General features: G+C 46.2%; 2 protein-coding genes across 4 annotated transcripts in view; one reads left to right on the forward strand and one right to left on the reverse strand.

Annotated features, from left to right (window-relative positions):
- The window catches only part of LOC140422599 (uncharacterized), a 163,355-nt gene that overhangs the window by 123,912 nt on the left and 22,402 nt on the right, over positions 1–17,041 (forward strand). The window lies entirely within an intron of this gene.
- On the reverse strand, positions 6,213–16,448 carry LOC140418267 (uncharacterized). 3 transcript variants are annotated; one of them, XM_072501735.1, is made up of 2 exons: positions 16,356–16,448; positions 6,213–8,445 (listed from the first exon to the last, which is right to left on the reverse strand). In XM_072501735.1, the coding sequence occupies exon 2, from the start codon at positions 8,098–8,100 to the stop codon at positions 7,366–7,368; it is 735 nt and encodes a 244-aa protein (XP_072357836.1). In that variant the 5' UTR covers positions 8,101–8,445; positions 16,356–16,448; the 3' UTR covers positions 6,213–7,365. The 3 variants fall into 3 exon arrangements, with proteins under 3 accessions (XP_072357836.1, XP_072357834.1, XP_072357833.1); XM_072501733.1 differs by having other exon boundaries at positions 16,308–16,442; XM_072501732.1 differs by having other exon boundaries at positions 16,249–16,442.

The following is a 17,041-nucleotide window of genomic DNA, read 5'->3' on the forward strand; positions in this document are numbered from 1 at the left end:
AGAACATTGGTTCCAGTCCCACCCAGATGCAGACCGTCCGATTTGTACAGGTCCCACCTCCCCCAGAATCGGTCCCAATGTCCCACGAATTTGAAACCCTCCCTCTTGCACCATCTCTCAAGCCACGTATTCATCCAAGCTATCCTGTCATTCCTACTCTGACTATCACGTGGCACTGGTAGCAATCCTGAGATTACTACCTTTGAGGTCCTACTTTTTAGTTTAACTCCTAACTCCCTAAATTCAGCTTGTAGGACCTCATCCCGTTTTTTACCTATATCGTTGGTGCCTATATGCACCACGACAGCTGGCTGTTCACCCTCCCCCTCCAGAATGCCCTGCAGCCGCTCCGAGACATCCTTGACCTTTGCACCAGGGAGGCAACATACCAACCTGGATTCTCGTTTGCGTCCGCAGAAACGCCTGCCTATTCCCCTTACAATTGAATCCCCTATCACTATAGCTCTGCCACTCTTTTTCCCGCCCTTCTGTGCAGCAGAGCTCCTTTTCCAGAGCCTCTATTTCCTTTCCTAAATGGAGATCATCAATATTGACAATAGTGTTCCCAGTGTTGTCTAGCCCTGGATCTAAACAAGTTGAATATAACTCCCTGCTTTTCAATTCGATCCCTCTAGAATGGAACCCTATATATGGGCCCCACACTTTAGGAAAGATGTGAAGTTCTCGGAGAGGGTGCAGAGGAGATTTACGAGAATGGGACCAGGGATGAGGGACTTCAGTGAGCTGGGGAGACTGGAGCAGCTGCAATTGTTATTTTGAGATCAGTCATGAGATCAGAGGAGGTTATTCAGCCTATTGATTCCCTGTTGGCTCCCTGGAGCAAACTAGTCAGTTCCATCTATCCCTGTAGCCCTGCAAGTTTAGATCCCCAGATGCCCATTTGGTTTCCATTTGAAATCTTCTATTGTCTTCATGTCCACCCTCCTCACAGGCAGTTCCAGGTCATTACCATTCGCTGCATTAAAATATTCTCCCTCACATTCCCTCTGCATCTTTTACCCAAAACCTGTTGCTCTTTCCAAGAGCCGGTGCAGACTCGATGGGCCGAATGGCTTCCTTCTGCACTGTAAATTCTATGAAATCTGTATCCCCCTCATTTTTGGCCCTTCAGCGAATGGGAACAGCTTTTCTTTATCCACCTTATCTGAACCTGTCATAATCTTGTCCACCTCTATCAACTCTCCCCTCAACCTCCTTTGCTCCAATGTGAACATCCCCAGCCTGACATCAACTATAAAGAACAAACAGAATAAGTTAATGTCTGAAATCACATAGGAACGTTCAATTTCTGTTTTAAAGATATTGTGAATATATTGTCCTGGACAATAAATGAATTGGAATACTTTCCCTCGGGTGTGTCTGAATGAGATATATCAATCTGGTATTCACCTAAATTCCAGTGAATGTCTGGAATGTGTAGATGGGATGAATGAGTTGATCACTTTCTCTTGGAAATGTTTACATCCTTGTCCATGAACTTTGTTATAAAGAAATCCAGACGCAACATAAAATATCAGCACCGTAACAGGGGGAGATAAGAATGACAGACTCACTTTGGTCTTTTCATCAGCACATCTGAGAGTTCAGAATGTGTGACATGATTTTGGGATAGCAGTGTGAGCGTGCAGATGTGATTTGTTACTTGTGAAAAACAGCAAGTTTAAATTCATGGTGAAATGAATTTAATTAATTTCATTTCATGGCAGCTGAAATGGTGGGTAGCACGGTAGCATTGTGGATAGCACAATTGCGTCACAGCTCCAGGGTCCCAGGTTCGATTCCAGCTTGGGTCACTGTCTGTGTGGACTCTGCACATCCTCCCCGTGTGTGCGTGGGTTTCCTCCGGGTGCTCCGGTTTCCTCCCACAGTCCAAAGATGTGCAGGTTAGGTGGATTGGCCGTGATAAATTGCCCTTAGTGTCCAAAATTGCCCTAAGTGTTGGGCGGGGTTACTGGGTTATGGGGATAGAGTGGAGGTGTTGACCTTGGGTAGGATGCTCTTTCCAAGAACCTTGCAGACTCGATGGGCCGAATGGCCTCCTTCTGCACTGTAAATTCTATGATATGAAATGGTTAATGTGTCCAAGGGATTGAGACAACATTGTGACATCATCAAGGCATTGACACACACTCCAGAGAGAAACTGACTTTAATACAATCAATGGAGATGGTGCTTCTACCCAGAGTGTAATGGTAATGCTGCTGCACTTTGATACTACTGCTCAGACATTAGACTGTGTCAGCTCTTATTTATACTGAATAAAATCTAACCACTGCCACCAATAAGGGTTATCACTGTGAATCGTTTCAGAGTTTGGGAAAGCGGGGGTGTTGAGCATCAATACAAATTAGGAGCATGAGTCAGCCATTCGGCCCCTCGAGCCTGCTCCACCATTCAATGAAATCAGGGCTAATCTGATTGTGGTCTCAACTCCACTTTCCTTCTCCACCCTTTCACTCCCTTGTCAGTCAAGAATCAAACAAATTCAGCCTTGAAGGATTCAGTGACCCTGCCTCCACCACCCTCTGGGGAACAGACCCACAGTCATCAGGGAGCAAAATTATCATCAGCATCTTAAATGGGAGACCCCTGATTTGTAAACGGTATCCCCTTGTCTCTGCCACAAGGGGAAACATCCTCTCAGCATTCTCTCTGTCAATTCGCTCAGTGTCTCGTGTTCAAATAAGATCATCTCTCATTCTTCTAAACTGCAATGGATACAGGCCCAACCTGTCAAACCTTTCCTCAGAGGATAACCCCTTCATTCCAGGATTCTGGTGAGTCAACCTTCTCACTACTGCTTCTAATGCACTTATCTCATTTCTGAAATACGGAGACCCAAACTTACACCGTGCTTTAGATATGGGGGGGGGGTACTCTCAGCCTATGCTGGGCTGGAGAATCGTCAGGCAGGGCTCAAATCGTGCGTCGCCGGTCTGCCGATTCTCCGAAGAGATTTTCTGCCCAGGATGGGTCGAGGGGCTGTTTAAAAAAAAAAAAAAAAAAAAAAATTCAAATCCCACCGGCAACATGTGTGCGTTGGGGCCGGTGCGGAGAAGGAAGCCGTGTGAATGCACGCGTTCGTGTTGGTCACACTGCGCATGCACACATTCGCGCCGGTTGCACTGCACATGCACACATTCGCGCCGGTCGCACTGCGCATGCGCAGACCCGCGGCTCCCATTTGACGCCGGCATTGGCAGCTGGAGCAGCGTGAGTCGCTCCAGTGCTGTGCTGGCCTACTGAGGGACTCGGTATCACTGCTCCTGAGGGCCTGTTGACGCCATCGTGAAACGCGACGGTGTTTACAACGGTGTCAACATGTAGCCTCCGGATCAGAGAATCCCGCCCATGGTCTCACTAAGGCCCTGGAAAACTGCAGCAAAACATCCCGACTTTTATATTCCAGGACCTTTGCAATAAACAATATTCCATTGATCTTCCTGATAACTTGCTGTACCTGCAGACTAACTTGCGATTCCAGGGCACCAGATCCCTCTATTCCTCAGAGTTCTGCAATTTCTCTCCATTTAAATAATAGACAAAAGTGGACAATTCACATTTTCCCAAGTTTGCTCCATCTGTCAAGGTTTTTGCCCACGCACTTAACCTGTTTGCAGAGTCCTTGTATCCACTTCACAAATTACTTTCCTGCCTATCCTTGAGCCATCAGCAAATGTAGCCGCCATACATTCTATCCCGTCATCCATCACATTCATATAGATTGTAAATGGTTGCGGGCCCAGCACTGATCCTGGTGACTTCCACTTGTCACATCTTACCCACCCAGAAATGACCCATTTATACCTAGTGGCTGCTTCCTGTTCGCTAACCAATCCTCTATCCATGCTGATATGTCGACCCCAAACCACGAATTCTTATTTTGTGTAATAACCTTTGATGTGGCACCTTGGGAAATACCTTCTGGAAATCCAGATAAAGCACATCCACAGGTTCCCCTTTATTGACATCCCTTGTTACTTCCTCAGAGAACCTTGATAAATTAGTCAGTCAGACTGATTCTCTGAACCCATTTTGAAACAGTGTCAAAGAAAATTCAAATCTTCTCTCCCCCTCTGGCTCCTTTGCCAATTGCCTCAGAGGGACTCAGTTTCTGTTAAAGAGCCTGTCAACCCCTCTCACCCACTCTCCTGAAGTGAACAAATTTAATCAGGAAAAGTCCAACTAATTCAAATATTTTCCTGTTAAAAGTTTATTGATGAAAGAGAACATGGTTAAAAAAAACTAACAGTAAATTACTTGTGGATCAAAGACAACCTGAGTAATAGGATGTTCACAATGTTCTGATCCCAAATAGTTTCCATTCGGCTCCTCTGTACCCTGTTCCCATGACTCCCCGCTTTGGACACGGGGCCACTGAACCCTGGGGGTCACATCACCATCAGCCCCGGTCACCTCCCCACCCCCCGAACCCTGACTGGTTGGAGGTCCAGTTCCCAGTCAGTCCTCCAGAACCTTCCTGTCTCTATTAGCGACGCCCATGGCAGTTTCCCAACTGGGAAACAGTCCCCGTTATTCTCAGCTAAATTCAGCCCTCAGCTCCATCACCTGGCTGTCAGTGACATGAGCAATAGAGACAGAAAGGTACCAGAGGTTCAAATAGGAAGACAAAACTTGTGGATAAGGACCCCCATAAAGGTCAGCAACTTCTTATAAAATTCCCAGTCAACAAATTAAAGGATCACACGACGGGACTTCAAGTTTTATGACTTTTAATACAACAAACTAGAAGCTACTGTAACTTGGAAACCTACACAGTTAACTATAAACTAGGACTTTGCCCTTTTACACAATCTAAAATCACACTCCACGATTATAGTTATTCTGTCCTGGAAGTCGAAACTTAATTGTCTCAGAACCTGTCCAAAGTGATGATTCATTCCTGAGGATTTATTCCGTTCTTCAAACAAGACACAGAGGAAAAAAAGGAGAATAGAATAGAATGTGAACTCGCAAAATACATAAAAATGGAGTTAAAGCTTCTGTGGCTACGTAAAAAGGAAACGTTTGGCTCAGACAAAGGTTTGTCCATTCCAGGTAGAGTCAAGAGAATTTAGAATGAGATGTAGATCATCAGCTTTTGGAGTTTTATTCACTTTCAACCCCATTAATAATTATAGTATGACTTTTTACCAATACTAATCTCTGCCAGTCCCTTGGTTCTCTGGTGTTTTGGGGACAATTTCTGTATCTTCCTGTGAAGACAGACACACATTGTTTAGTTTCTCTGCATTTCTTTACTCTCCATTATAAACTCACATGTCTCTGCCTGGAATGGACCCATATTGGTCTTTGCTGATCTTTTCCTTTTCACATTCCTCTAGAAGCTTTTCCAGTCAGTTTTTATGTTTCTCACCAGTTTGCTCTCATCAGTTTCTTGGTCCTCCTTTGCTGAATTCGAATGCATTTAATGGAATCTTTTAACTTTTCTTGTTAGCTGAGGTTGCATCACTTTTCCTGTTGGATTTTTGTTCCTTAAAGGAATCTATATTTGTTGTATATATGCAAAATAAAAGTCACAAAAATCCCAGTGGACCATAGGCTGCTCTCCCCTTTGACAGAGAGAGAGCTGACTGGGGGTGATTTAACCCAAGGGTCAGCACACCTCAGGCGAGGGACCAAGTTGAGAAGGCGGGGCCTTCATGTATAAACTCAGCCAGTACGGGAGTCGAATCCTCACTGTTGGCCTTGCTCTGCATCACGAACCAGCCATCCAGCCAACTGAGCTAACCGACCCCCTGATAAACATGTAATAATTCCTTAAATATTAGGTATTCCCTGTACAAATCAGTTTCCCAGTCCACCTCAGACAACTTGCCCCTCATAACCTGATACTTTCCTTTTGTGAGGGACATCCAGATAACTTAAACAAAGGAACCATGTAACCACCAGGACCAATCTCCATGGCCACGTGGCACGCTTTGGGGGGTTTGAAACAGAAATGGAAACTAAATAGCTTCAAACTTCCAAACATCCTTTCACTGTTTGATCCTTGTGCAATTTGAAGCCAGGTATTAGCAACAAGGCTCAAAGAGCATCAACCCACTGGAGGCAAAGTGGTGAGACCGGCCAGTCCAGCAGAAAGAAACCCTCTGTAGAGATCTCCTATGCGATTTAGTGAGGAGCTTGCGACACTAAAACTCAGTAGAAATTTGAGTCAAAACTTCTCGGACGCAAACAAGAATCTTTTATTGCCTCTATTTGATTATAATTAGGAGTCACTTAAATCTTATTCTCTGATAAGTCCGGCTAGCAAAAGGACTTAAAGAGGAGCAACTTGTACACAATTTAACTTTCAAAATAATACAGAAATGGTTTCTTGCTTACGGCAAAACAGCTTGCATTTACTTTAAGAGTTAGAGTGGAAAGGTGAAAGTATTAAAAATAGAGACAGCGAATAGTTTAGATCAAAGTATAGGTGATTCATGAATAAAGATGGCCGCACGGACCATCATGGTTATAGGAAATCATATCAGTCTTTAGCCATCTATCTACACCTCTATGTCATTCTAATTGGTTTGGATTAAAATCAAATGTATTTGATTCGACGGTTAGCTGTCAATCCTCAATGTGCAACATTAGTTCTAAATGTTTCATGTCTGAATATTTGCGTATGTTATGGAATGTGATTCTGTTTTATTATCCAGTCCAGTTCAAACTGCTGACTTCGTTAATATCCACATGGTGGACAATAGAGCCTTAATGGTGCCTGCCCTGTCCTTGGAGTGATAACTGGTACAGCTTGTGTTTTAATATCACACTGTCTTGAACATGTATTTGTTAGAACAATGGCTTTCTCATCTCAGCTCAGTAAAAGTGCTGTTTTAATCGACAATGAAATTATGCATAAGTCAGGCTGTTTTGTGTCTCTGTTGTAGCTATGTGTTTTGAGATGACCTGAGGTTATGAGTGCTGAAATCCTTAATTTAAAATGGGTATTAAAACTGGGGCTTAATATTTATACTAAATAGCCTTATTTTACCTATCTGGTATATTAGAAAATAGGTGAAAATGAATGAAATGAAAATCGCTTATTGTCACAAGTAGGCTTCAATGAAGTTACTGTGAAAAGCCCTGAGTCACCACATTCCGGCACCTGTTCGGGAAGGCTGGTACGGGAATTGAACCATGTTGCTGGCCTGCCTTGGTCGTCTTTAAAAGCCAGCGATTTAGCCCAGTGTGCTAAACCAGCCCCAGATTCTATCACCCTGTGACCATCCCCACTGACCACCTGTCAGAATGAACAAAATGCAGTCCTGGATGCAGAGCAGAAACAATAACAGTAGAATCCAACCCCTGGAATCGATTGTGAAATTGTTGGTGTCACAGCAGGTCCGATGAAACATGCAATCCCGTCTCACATTGAGAGGTGGACGGCCTCTTCCCAGTGTGAACTCGCTGGTGTGTCCGCAGGTGAGATAACTGAGTGAATTCCTTCCCACACTGAGAGCAGGTGAACGGCCTCTCCCCAGTGTGAACTCGCTGGTGTGTCTGCAGGTGAGATAACTGAGTAAATCCTTTCCCACACTGAGAGCAGGTGAACGGCCTCTCCCCAGTGTGAACTCGCTGGTGCCTCCGCAGGGTAGATACTTCAGCAAATCCTTTCCCACACAGAGAGCAGGTGAACGGCCTCTCTCCGGTGTGAAATCGCTGGTGTGTCTGCAGCTGGGATCCTTGAGCAAATCCTTTCCCACACTGAGAGCAGGTGAACGGCCTCTCCCCAGTGTGAACTCGCTGGTGTCTCCGCAGGGTGGATAAATGTGCAAATCCTTTCCCACACTGAGAGCAGGTGAATGGCCTCTCCCCAGTGTGAGCTCGCTGGTGTCTCTGCAGGGTGGATAACTGAGTAAATCCTTTCCCACACTGAGAGCAGGTGAACGGCCTCTCCCCTGTGTGAACTCGCTGGTGTGTCCGCAGGTGAGATAACTGAGTAAATCCCTTCCCACACACAGAGCAGGTGAACGGCCTCTCCCCAGTGTGACTGCGTCGATGAATCTCCAGCTGCGATGGGACTCTGAATCCCTTTCCACAGTCCCCACATTTCCACGGTTTCTCCATGTTTTGGGTCTCCTCCTGTCTCTCCAGGTTTGACAATCAGTTCAGAATACGGGTAGGGTCTCTCCGCACTGTGAATGGCGTGATGGTTTTTCAGGCTGTGTAACTGGTTGAAGCTCTTTCCACAGTCAGTTCACTGAAACACTCTCACTCGGGTATGTGTTGTGTGGGTCTCGGTGCTTTTTCCTGTCACACTGATGTCTGAAATCTCTAGCTGACAGTTTGGGTAAACATTTTTCCTTCTAGATTCAAAGCCCGATGATATTGAGGTTCCAAGGAAAGAAGTGATTGTCAGATCGAGACGTGACGTTTGAGATTTCTGTCTGTAATTCCTCTTTGTCTAATATCCTGTAAAAACAATTTACAAAATTCAGCACTGTCAGTACAGGATAGAAACTCAAAATAAACAATTCTAGTTTCTATGTCACATTTTTTCCTCTCTCTTATTCCCCAAAAGCTGTAAATCTCCATCCCAGATACTTTCCCTCCATTCTCACTCTGCTCTATCTAATATTCACCCTCCCTATTCTCCTGAAGGTGCTGATTCAGGCTGATTGACAGATCCAAGCTCACAGCTTCCTGTCCAGGAGATCACAACAAATATGAGCTGCAGTCGGCCATTCGGTCCATCAAACCTGAACCATTCAATGGGATCATTGGCTGATCTACCTCAGCAGCATTTTCCCACACTATCCCCATATCCCTTGACCTCTTCAATACCTAGAAACCTATTATTCTGTGTCTTGAAAATGTTTGATGACTATTTGAATCTCCAGAATCCTCGGGAATACCAAAGCTTCACCACATCCTCGAGTAAAGAAATCCCTTCTCAACTCCGCTTTCTCTCCATTTACCTGCCTGTACCCCATAACGCTCGACACCCTCAATCAGAAATCTGTCTGTGGTTGGGGGGGGTGGGTATCAGGCATGTGATAAGGGTGCGGGAGTAGTTGCTTTTCCGCAGGTTCTGGTGCCACTAACTTATAATCTGACACTTATCCTGATAGCCCGCCACTCATCTATCTAATTCTTGAATTCATTATTTGTTATCGTGTCCCTGGAAGACTTCAGGGTTCGGATTGGTAAGATTATGCCAGTAAAAGTGAAGAAATGCCTTGATAAAACAGCGCAGGTGGATTCAGCGGGAATGGAGCCGCCTTTTCAACATGGCGGCCTGACCCTCAGGAGATCTCTCGACCCCGCGGTTTCCGGGGCTCTGGGAGGCAGTGAAAATGATGACTGCCGACATTATCCGTGTTATTGACCAGAGGCTGAGTGTGCTGGCTCAATATCTGTGTCCTCATGAGGCCCAGCTGCAAAACGCCATGAAGAGGTTCGATGATCCGGAGGAGAGAATTTTGAACATTCAGCAAGATGCCTCCTCGATGGAGGCAAGAATTCAATCCTTTGACAACCAGCCGAGTGGCATGGCGGAGGTCCTGGAGGACTGAGGGTCGGAGAAAGGACATCCGAGTTGTCGGCCTGTCAGATGGTCATCATAGAATTTACAGTGCAGAAAGAGGCCACTCGGCCCATCGAGTCTGTGCCTTGGAAACAGCACCCCACCCAAGCCCATACCTCCACCCCATCCCCGTAACCCAATAAGCCCACCTAACCTTTTATTTGGGCGCTAAGGGTAATTTATCGTGGCCAATCCACTTAACCTGCACATCTTTGGACTGTGGGAGGAAACCGGAACACCCGGAGGAAACCCACGCAGACACGGGGAGAACGTGCAGACTCCGCATAGACCCAAGCTGGGAATCAAACCTGAAACCCTGGAGCTGTGAAGCAACTGTGCTAACCACTGTGCTACCTTACCGCCCATAAATTACATTTTTTTCTGTCCATTTAGTGTGGAGGGTAAGGCTCCCGTGAGGTTCTTCGAGGACCGACTGCCACGTTTTCTCAAGCTGGATGTGAAGCCTGGGCGTTTCAAATTAGAAAGGGTGCATCGGTCTTTGAGGCCGAGGGATAGTTTTCATCCCAGGCCTGTAATCATTCACTTCCACAACTTGAGAGAATGTCCTGGAGAGGGAATGGCGAGGTGGCACCTGGCTCCAGGAAGGAGTGAGGAGTTACTTCTTCCAGGACTTTTCGGCAGCAACACAAACGAAGCATCGAGGCTTCAATGAAGTTCAATGGCAGGTCAAACATGTGGGGAGTGAATTATGTCAGGCTTTATCCTGCAACCCGAAAAATGGTATCCAACAACTCCGTCAAGTCTTTCAATAATCCAACTATTGCCTTGGCCTTCATTAAATCCATGAAGGGCAAGGATCTGGAGGGATGGTTTGCAGCTCGGACGAACTCAGGTTCTAATCCGGACTCTTTCCCTGTCACGGTGTTCCCTGAATTTCAGAATCACAGAAATACACATAGGGACAGGAGTAGGCCATTCAGCCCCTCGAGTCTGTCCTGCCATTTAGTGAGATCAGGCTGATCTGTGACCTAACTATCCATTAATATCTTTGCTGAACAAAACTCTACCTCAGATTTAATCTTAACAATTGATCCAGCTTCACCTGCTGTTTGTGGGAGAGAGTTCCAAACCTCTCCAACCTTGTGTGTGAAGAAGTTCTTCCTAACATCTCTCCTGAACGGTCTAGCCCTGATTGTTAGACAATGATCACTGGTTTTAGCATCTCCAACCAGTGGAAATAGTTTATCTTTATCTACCCTGTCTTTCCCTGTTAATATTTTAAATACTTCAATCAGATCACACCTTAACCTTCTAAATTCTAGCAAAAACAGGTCTAAATTGTATAATCTCCCCTCGTAACCTAACCCCCTTAGACCAGGTATTGTGGGGTATCGTCTTAGTAAACCTGTGTTGCACTCCCTCCAAGGCCAAATTATCCTCCCGAAGGTGTGGTGCCCAGACCTGCTCTCAGTTCTCCAAGTGGGGTCTTGTACAGCTGCAGCATAACCTCCGAGTCTTTATACTCCAATTCTCCAGATGGGCAGCATGGGTGCGCAGTGGTTAGCACTGCTGCCTCACAGCTCCAAGGTCCCAGGTTCAATTCCGGCCTTGGGTGACTGTCTTGTGTCGAGATTTTACTTTCTCCCCGTGTCTGCGTGGGTTTCCTCTGGGTGCTCCGGTTTCCTCCCACTGTCCAAAGATGGGCAGGTTAGCTGGATTGGCCATGCTAAATTGCCCCTTAGTATCCAAAAGGTTAGGTGGGGATAGGATGGAGGTGTGGGTTTAGGCAGGGTGCTCTTTCCAAGGGCCGGTGCAGACTCGATGGTCCGAATGGCCTCCTCCTGCTCTGTATGTTCTCTGATTCTATGTAAATGCCAGCATTCCATTCACCTTTTTGATTATTTTCTGCACTTGTTCCTGGCAGTTTCGGGGTCTATGAACCTGAACCCTCCAGGTCTCTTTGCCATCCACTGAACTTAACCTCTTTCCATTCAGAAAGTCCTCTGTTCTATTCTTTTTTGGTTCAAAACAGATAACCTCACACTCAATTACATTGAGTTCCATTTGCCACAAATTTGCCCATTCAGCTAGTCTGTCAATATCTCCTTGCAATTTTATGCCATCATCTGGGCTGTCCATTATGCCATCTAACTTTGTATCATCAACAACAGTGAAGAGACCCTTCCGCCCATTGAGTCTGCACCGACACTCGCAAAACACCTGACCGACCTGATTCCATTTGCCAGCACTTGGCCCATAGCCTTGAATGTTATGACCTGCCAAGTGTTCACCCAGGTACTTTTTAACCCGCCTCTACCACCCTCCCAGGCAGTGCGTTCCAAACCGTCACCACCCTCTGGGTAAAAAGGTTTTTCCTCAAAACCCCCCTAAACCCCCTGCTCCTCACCATGAGCTTGTGTCCCCTCGTGACTGACCTTCAACTGAGGGGAACAGCTGCTCCCGATCCACCCTATTCAAACCCCTAATAATCTTGTACACCTCAATCAGCCCCCCCACCACAGTCTTCCTGGCTCCAAGCCTATGGGATAGCCCAGAAAATTGAAAGGAAAATACAGGATAATCCAGGAAACTACAAGCGATGACCTTTACGTCAGTAGTAGGGAAATTATTGGAGAGGATTCTTCGAGACAGGATTTTCTCCCATTTCAAAGCAAGTGGACATATTAGCGAGAGGCAGCACGGTTTGTGAAAGAGATCACAATCACTAACTTGATTGGGTTTTTCGAGAAAGTGACGGAGATGATTGATGAAGGTAGTAAGCCCCTTGGCAGACTGGTACAGAAGGTGAAGTCACACAGGATCCGAGGTGAGCTGATAAGATAGATACAGAACTGGCTCGGTCATAGAAGACTGAGGTTAGCAGTAGAAGGGTGCTTTTCTGAATGGATGGCTATGACTAGTGGTGTTCCGTAGGGATCAGTGCTGCGACCTGTGTAGTTTGCAGTATATATAAATGATTTGGAGGAAAACATAATTGGTTTGATTAGTAAGTTTGCAGACGACACAAAGTTGGTGGAATTGCGGATTGTGATGTGGACTGTCAGAGGATTCTGAAGGATATAGATCGGTTGGAGACTTGGGCAGAGAGATGGCAGATGGAGCTCAATCTGGACAAATGTGAGGTAATGCATTTGGAAGATCGAATACAGATGGGAAATATACAGTAAATGACAGAACCCTTAAGAGTATTGACAGGCTGAGGGATCTAGGTGTACAGGTCCACAGGTCACTGAAAGTGGCATCGCAGGTGGAGAAGGTAGTCAAGAAGACATACGGCATGCTTGCCTTCATTGGCCGGGGAATTGAGTTTCAAAATTGGCAAGTCATTTTGCAGCTTTATAGAACTTTTACTGGGCCACACTTGGAATATAGTATTCAATTCTGGTCGCCACACAACCAGAAAGATGTGGAGACTTTGGAGAGGATACAGAAAAGATTTACCAGGATGTTGCCTTGTATGGAGGGCATTAGCTATAAGGATAGGTTGGAGACACTTGGTTTGTTCTCACTGGAACGACGGAGGTTGAGGGGCGACCTGATAGAAGTCTACAAAATTATCAGGGGCATGGACAGAGAAGATAGTCAGAAACGTTTTTCCAGGGTGGAAGAGTCAATTACTGGGAGACACAGGTACATAGAACATAGAACAATACAGCGCAGTACAGGCCCTTCGGCCCACGATGTTGCACCGAAACAAAAGCCATCCAACCTACACTATGCCATTATCATCCATATGTTTATCCAATAAACTTTTAAATGCCCTCAATGTTGGCGAGTTCACCACTGTAGCAGGTAGGGCATTCCACGGCCTCACTACTCTTTGCGTAAAGAACCTACCTCTGACCTCTGTCCTATATCTATTACCCCTCAGTTTAAAGTTATGTCCCCTTGTGCCAGCCATATCCATCCGCGGGAGAAGGCTCTCACTGTCCACCCTATCCAACCCCCTGATCATTTTGTATGCCTCTATTAAGTCTCCTCTTAACCTTCTTCTCTCCAACGAAAACAACCTCAAGTCCATCAGCCTTTCCTCATAAGATTTTCCCTCCATACCAGGCAACATCCTGGTAAATCTCCTCTGCACCCGCTCCAAAGCCTCCACGTCCTTCCTATAATGCGGTGACCAGAACTGTACGCAATACTCCAAATGCGGCCGTACCAGAGATCTGTACAGCTGCAACATGACCTCCCGACTCCGGAACTCAATCCCTCTACCAATAAAGGCCAACACTCCATAGGCCTTCTTCACAACCCTATCAACCTGGGTGGCAACTTTCAGGGATCTATGTACATGGACACCTAGATCCCTCTGCTCATCCACACTTTCAAGAACTTTACCATTAGCCAAATATTCCGCATTCCTGTTATTCCTTCCAAAGTGAATCACCTCACACTTCTCTACATTAAACTCCATTTGCCACCTCTCGGCCCAGCTCTGCAGCTTATCTATATCCCTCTGTAATCTGCTACATCCTTCCACACTATCGACAACACCACCGAGACCACACGAGGTTTAAGGTGTGAGGGGCAAAGTTTGGAGGAGATGTATGAGGGAAGTTTTTTTTCATAGAGTATTGCATAGAACTTACAGTGCAGAAGGAGGCCATTCAGCCCATAGAGGCTGCACCAGCTCTTGGAAAGAGCACCCTACCCAAGCCCACACCTCCACCCTATCCCCATAACCCAGTAACCCTACCCAACACTAAGGGCAATTTTGGACATTAAGAGCAATTTAGCATGGCCAATCCACCTAACCTGCACATCTTTGGACTGCGGGACGGAACCGGAACACCCGGACAAAACCCACGCACACACGGGGAGAACGTGCAGACTCCGCACAGACAGTGATCCAAGCCGGAAATCGAACCTGGGACCTTGGAGCTGTGAAGCAATTGTGCTAAGCACTATGCTACCGTTTTACACAGAGGGTAGTGAGTGCCGGGATCTCACAGCCAGAGGTGCTGGTGGAGGCAGGTACAATCGTGACATTTAAGGGACATGTTGACAAAACGTGAATAGGTTGGGAATAGAGGGATGTGGACCCTCGAAGATTAGAAGGTTTTAGGTTAGGTGGGCAGCATGGTAGGTCCAGGCTTGGGAAGGCCGAAGGGCCTGTTCCTGTGCTGTTCTTTGTTTGTTCTATCCAAACTCTCTTCATAACTTAAATGTTCCATCCCATGCAACCTCCTCTGCACTGTCTGCAATCACATCCTTCCTATAATGTGGGGAGCAATAATGCTCACAGTAATGTCCCATATGCCTTTTTCACCACCCTATTAACCTGTCCTTCCACGTTCAGAGATCTCTGGACGAACACGCCAAGGTCCCTTTGTTGCTCAGAACTTCCCAGTGCCATGCTGTTTATTGAATACTTCCTGGTCACATTACCCCTTCCAAAGTGTGTCACCTCACTTTTTAGGGTTCAATTCTATTTTGCCACTTTTCTGCCCATTTGACCATCCCGTCTCTATCTTCCTGTTACCCAAGACACTCAACTTTACTGTAAACCACACGGCCAATCTTTGAGTCATTCGCAAGTCTCCCATGTGGGATCTTGTCAAAGGCTTTATTGAAATACATGTAAACTACATCAACTGCACCACCCCCATGTACACACCTGGTCACGTGCTCAAAAAAGTCAATCAAATTTGTTAGGCATGACCTCCCTCTGACAGTGTCATGCTGACTATTCCTGATCAAACCTCTCCAAATGGAGAGAAGAGTGCATCAGAATTTTCTCCAATAGTTTCCCTGCCACTGACATGAGACTCACTAGTCTGCAGTTCCCTGGCGTATCTCTGCAACCTTTCTTCTTTTTTTTTTTAAATTGAGAGTACCCAATTATTTATTTTTTTCAATTAAGGGGCAATTTAGCATGGCCAATCCAGCTAACGTGCACATCTTTGTTTTGTGGGGAGAATGTGCAAACTTGACACAGACAGTGACCCAGGGCCGGGATTCGAACCTGGGTCCTCAGCGCTGCAGTCCCAATGCTATCGACTGCACCACATGCCGCCCCTTCTACCATCTTTCTTAAATAGTAGGATCACATTAGCTATTCTCACGTCCCCTAGCAACTCTTCCCGTGGCCAGGGAGGAACTAAAACTTTGGGCCAGAGCCGCTGCAATCCCTCCCTCACCTCCCACAGCATCCTGGGACACAATTCGTCCAGAGCTAGTAATCTAATAATCTTATGGGCGGCACAGTAGCACAGTGGTTAGCACTGTTGCTTCACAGCACCAGGGATCAGGGTTTGATTTCCAGCTTGGGTCACTGTCTGTGGGGAGTCTGCACATTCTCCCGTGCCTGCGTGGGTTTCCTCCAGGTGCACCGGTTTCTTCCCATAATTCCCGAAAGACATGCTTGTTAGGTGAATCGGACATTCTGAATTCTTCCTCAGTGTACCCGAACAGGCGCCGGAATGTGGCGACTAGGGGCTTTTCACAGTAACTTAATTGTAGTGATAATGTAAGCCTACTTGTGACAATAATATTAAAGATTATTATGAATGGGCCAAATGGCCTCTATCCGTGCTGTAAAGAGGGGGAATGAATGAGAAGGACTTTATAGAGAAAGTGCCAAAGCCACAACATTCACCAGCTCGAAGGACACACCTTAACTCCCTTTCCAATCTGAAAGCAGCCTGAGCTGGATTTACATTCCCCTTAATTGATCATTGCTGGGTGATAATCCTGTACTTCCTCACCTCACACCACTGTGACAGCACCTTCACTACACAGACTGCAGCAACTGACCAAACATCACCTTCCCAGTTATTCCTGAAGGCACCGCCTTCCCAACCTGGCCCCTTGCCTGAGGTGCGGTGATCCTCAGGTCACATCACCGCCGGTCAACTCTCTCTCCCGGGACCAGGCCCTGGTTCACAGCCGCCATCGTGCTTCACCGGGGAAGCAGAGCGCATGCGCTGGCGTCTTGGTGACGCAACAGCTAGTGGGCGGGGCCTGAAGGTTTCTATTCCCAGCCAGGTCCTAGTGCCCGTTGGAAAACATAATATCAGGTTTTTAAAGAGTTTCACCCACGCCCAGGCTGAAGCTGATGTTTGTAGCCTGGAGGCGCCTCTGGATCACGTAGACATTCAGTGTGAGAGTCTGCAGCCTCTGTATAGCGACCTGAAGGGGTTTTTCCAAAGGTTGATTACATTTCGTGGTCCTTTCCAATCCATTTTCACGATGATTGTGTGATATTTTCTTACCTTCAGAGTGATTTTTCTTTATTTTAAATACATTTCAGCAGCAGGCGTACTGGTGATTTTTTAAAGGAAAGGAGTTTATTTATTGTCACACTATTTCCCTGGATGTTTGAACTTCTCAGTCTCTCGTCTCTTTCACACTCACTGACACGTACACAGGAATTAGGTACAGATCAAGTTGAAGATGTAGATTGCAATCTTTATATCACTGTCTTCTTGTTTAACTGATCCTTCAAGAACATAAGAACTAGGAGCAGGAGTAGGCCATATGGCCCCTCGAGCCTGCTCC

Source organism: Scyliorhinus torazame, chromosome 5, assembly GCF_047496885.1.
Source record: "Scyliorhinus torazame isolate Kashiwa2021f chromosome 5, sScyTor2.1, whole genome shotgun sequence".
Taxonomy (NCBI): domain Eukaryota; kingdom Metazoa; phylum Chordata; class Chondrichthyes; order Carcharhiniformes; family Scyliorhinidae; genus Scyliorhinus; species Scyliorhinus torazame.

Excerpts from the sequence above, each read along its gene's own strand:
- LOC140418267 (XM_072501735.1), bottom strand. The coding sequence starts at position 8,100 with ATGGAGAAACCGTGGAAATGTGGGGACTGTGGAAAGGGATTCAGAGTC.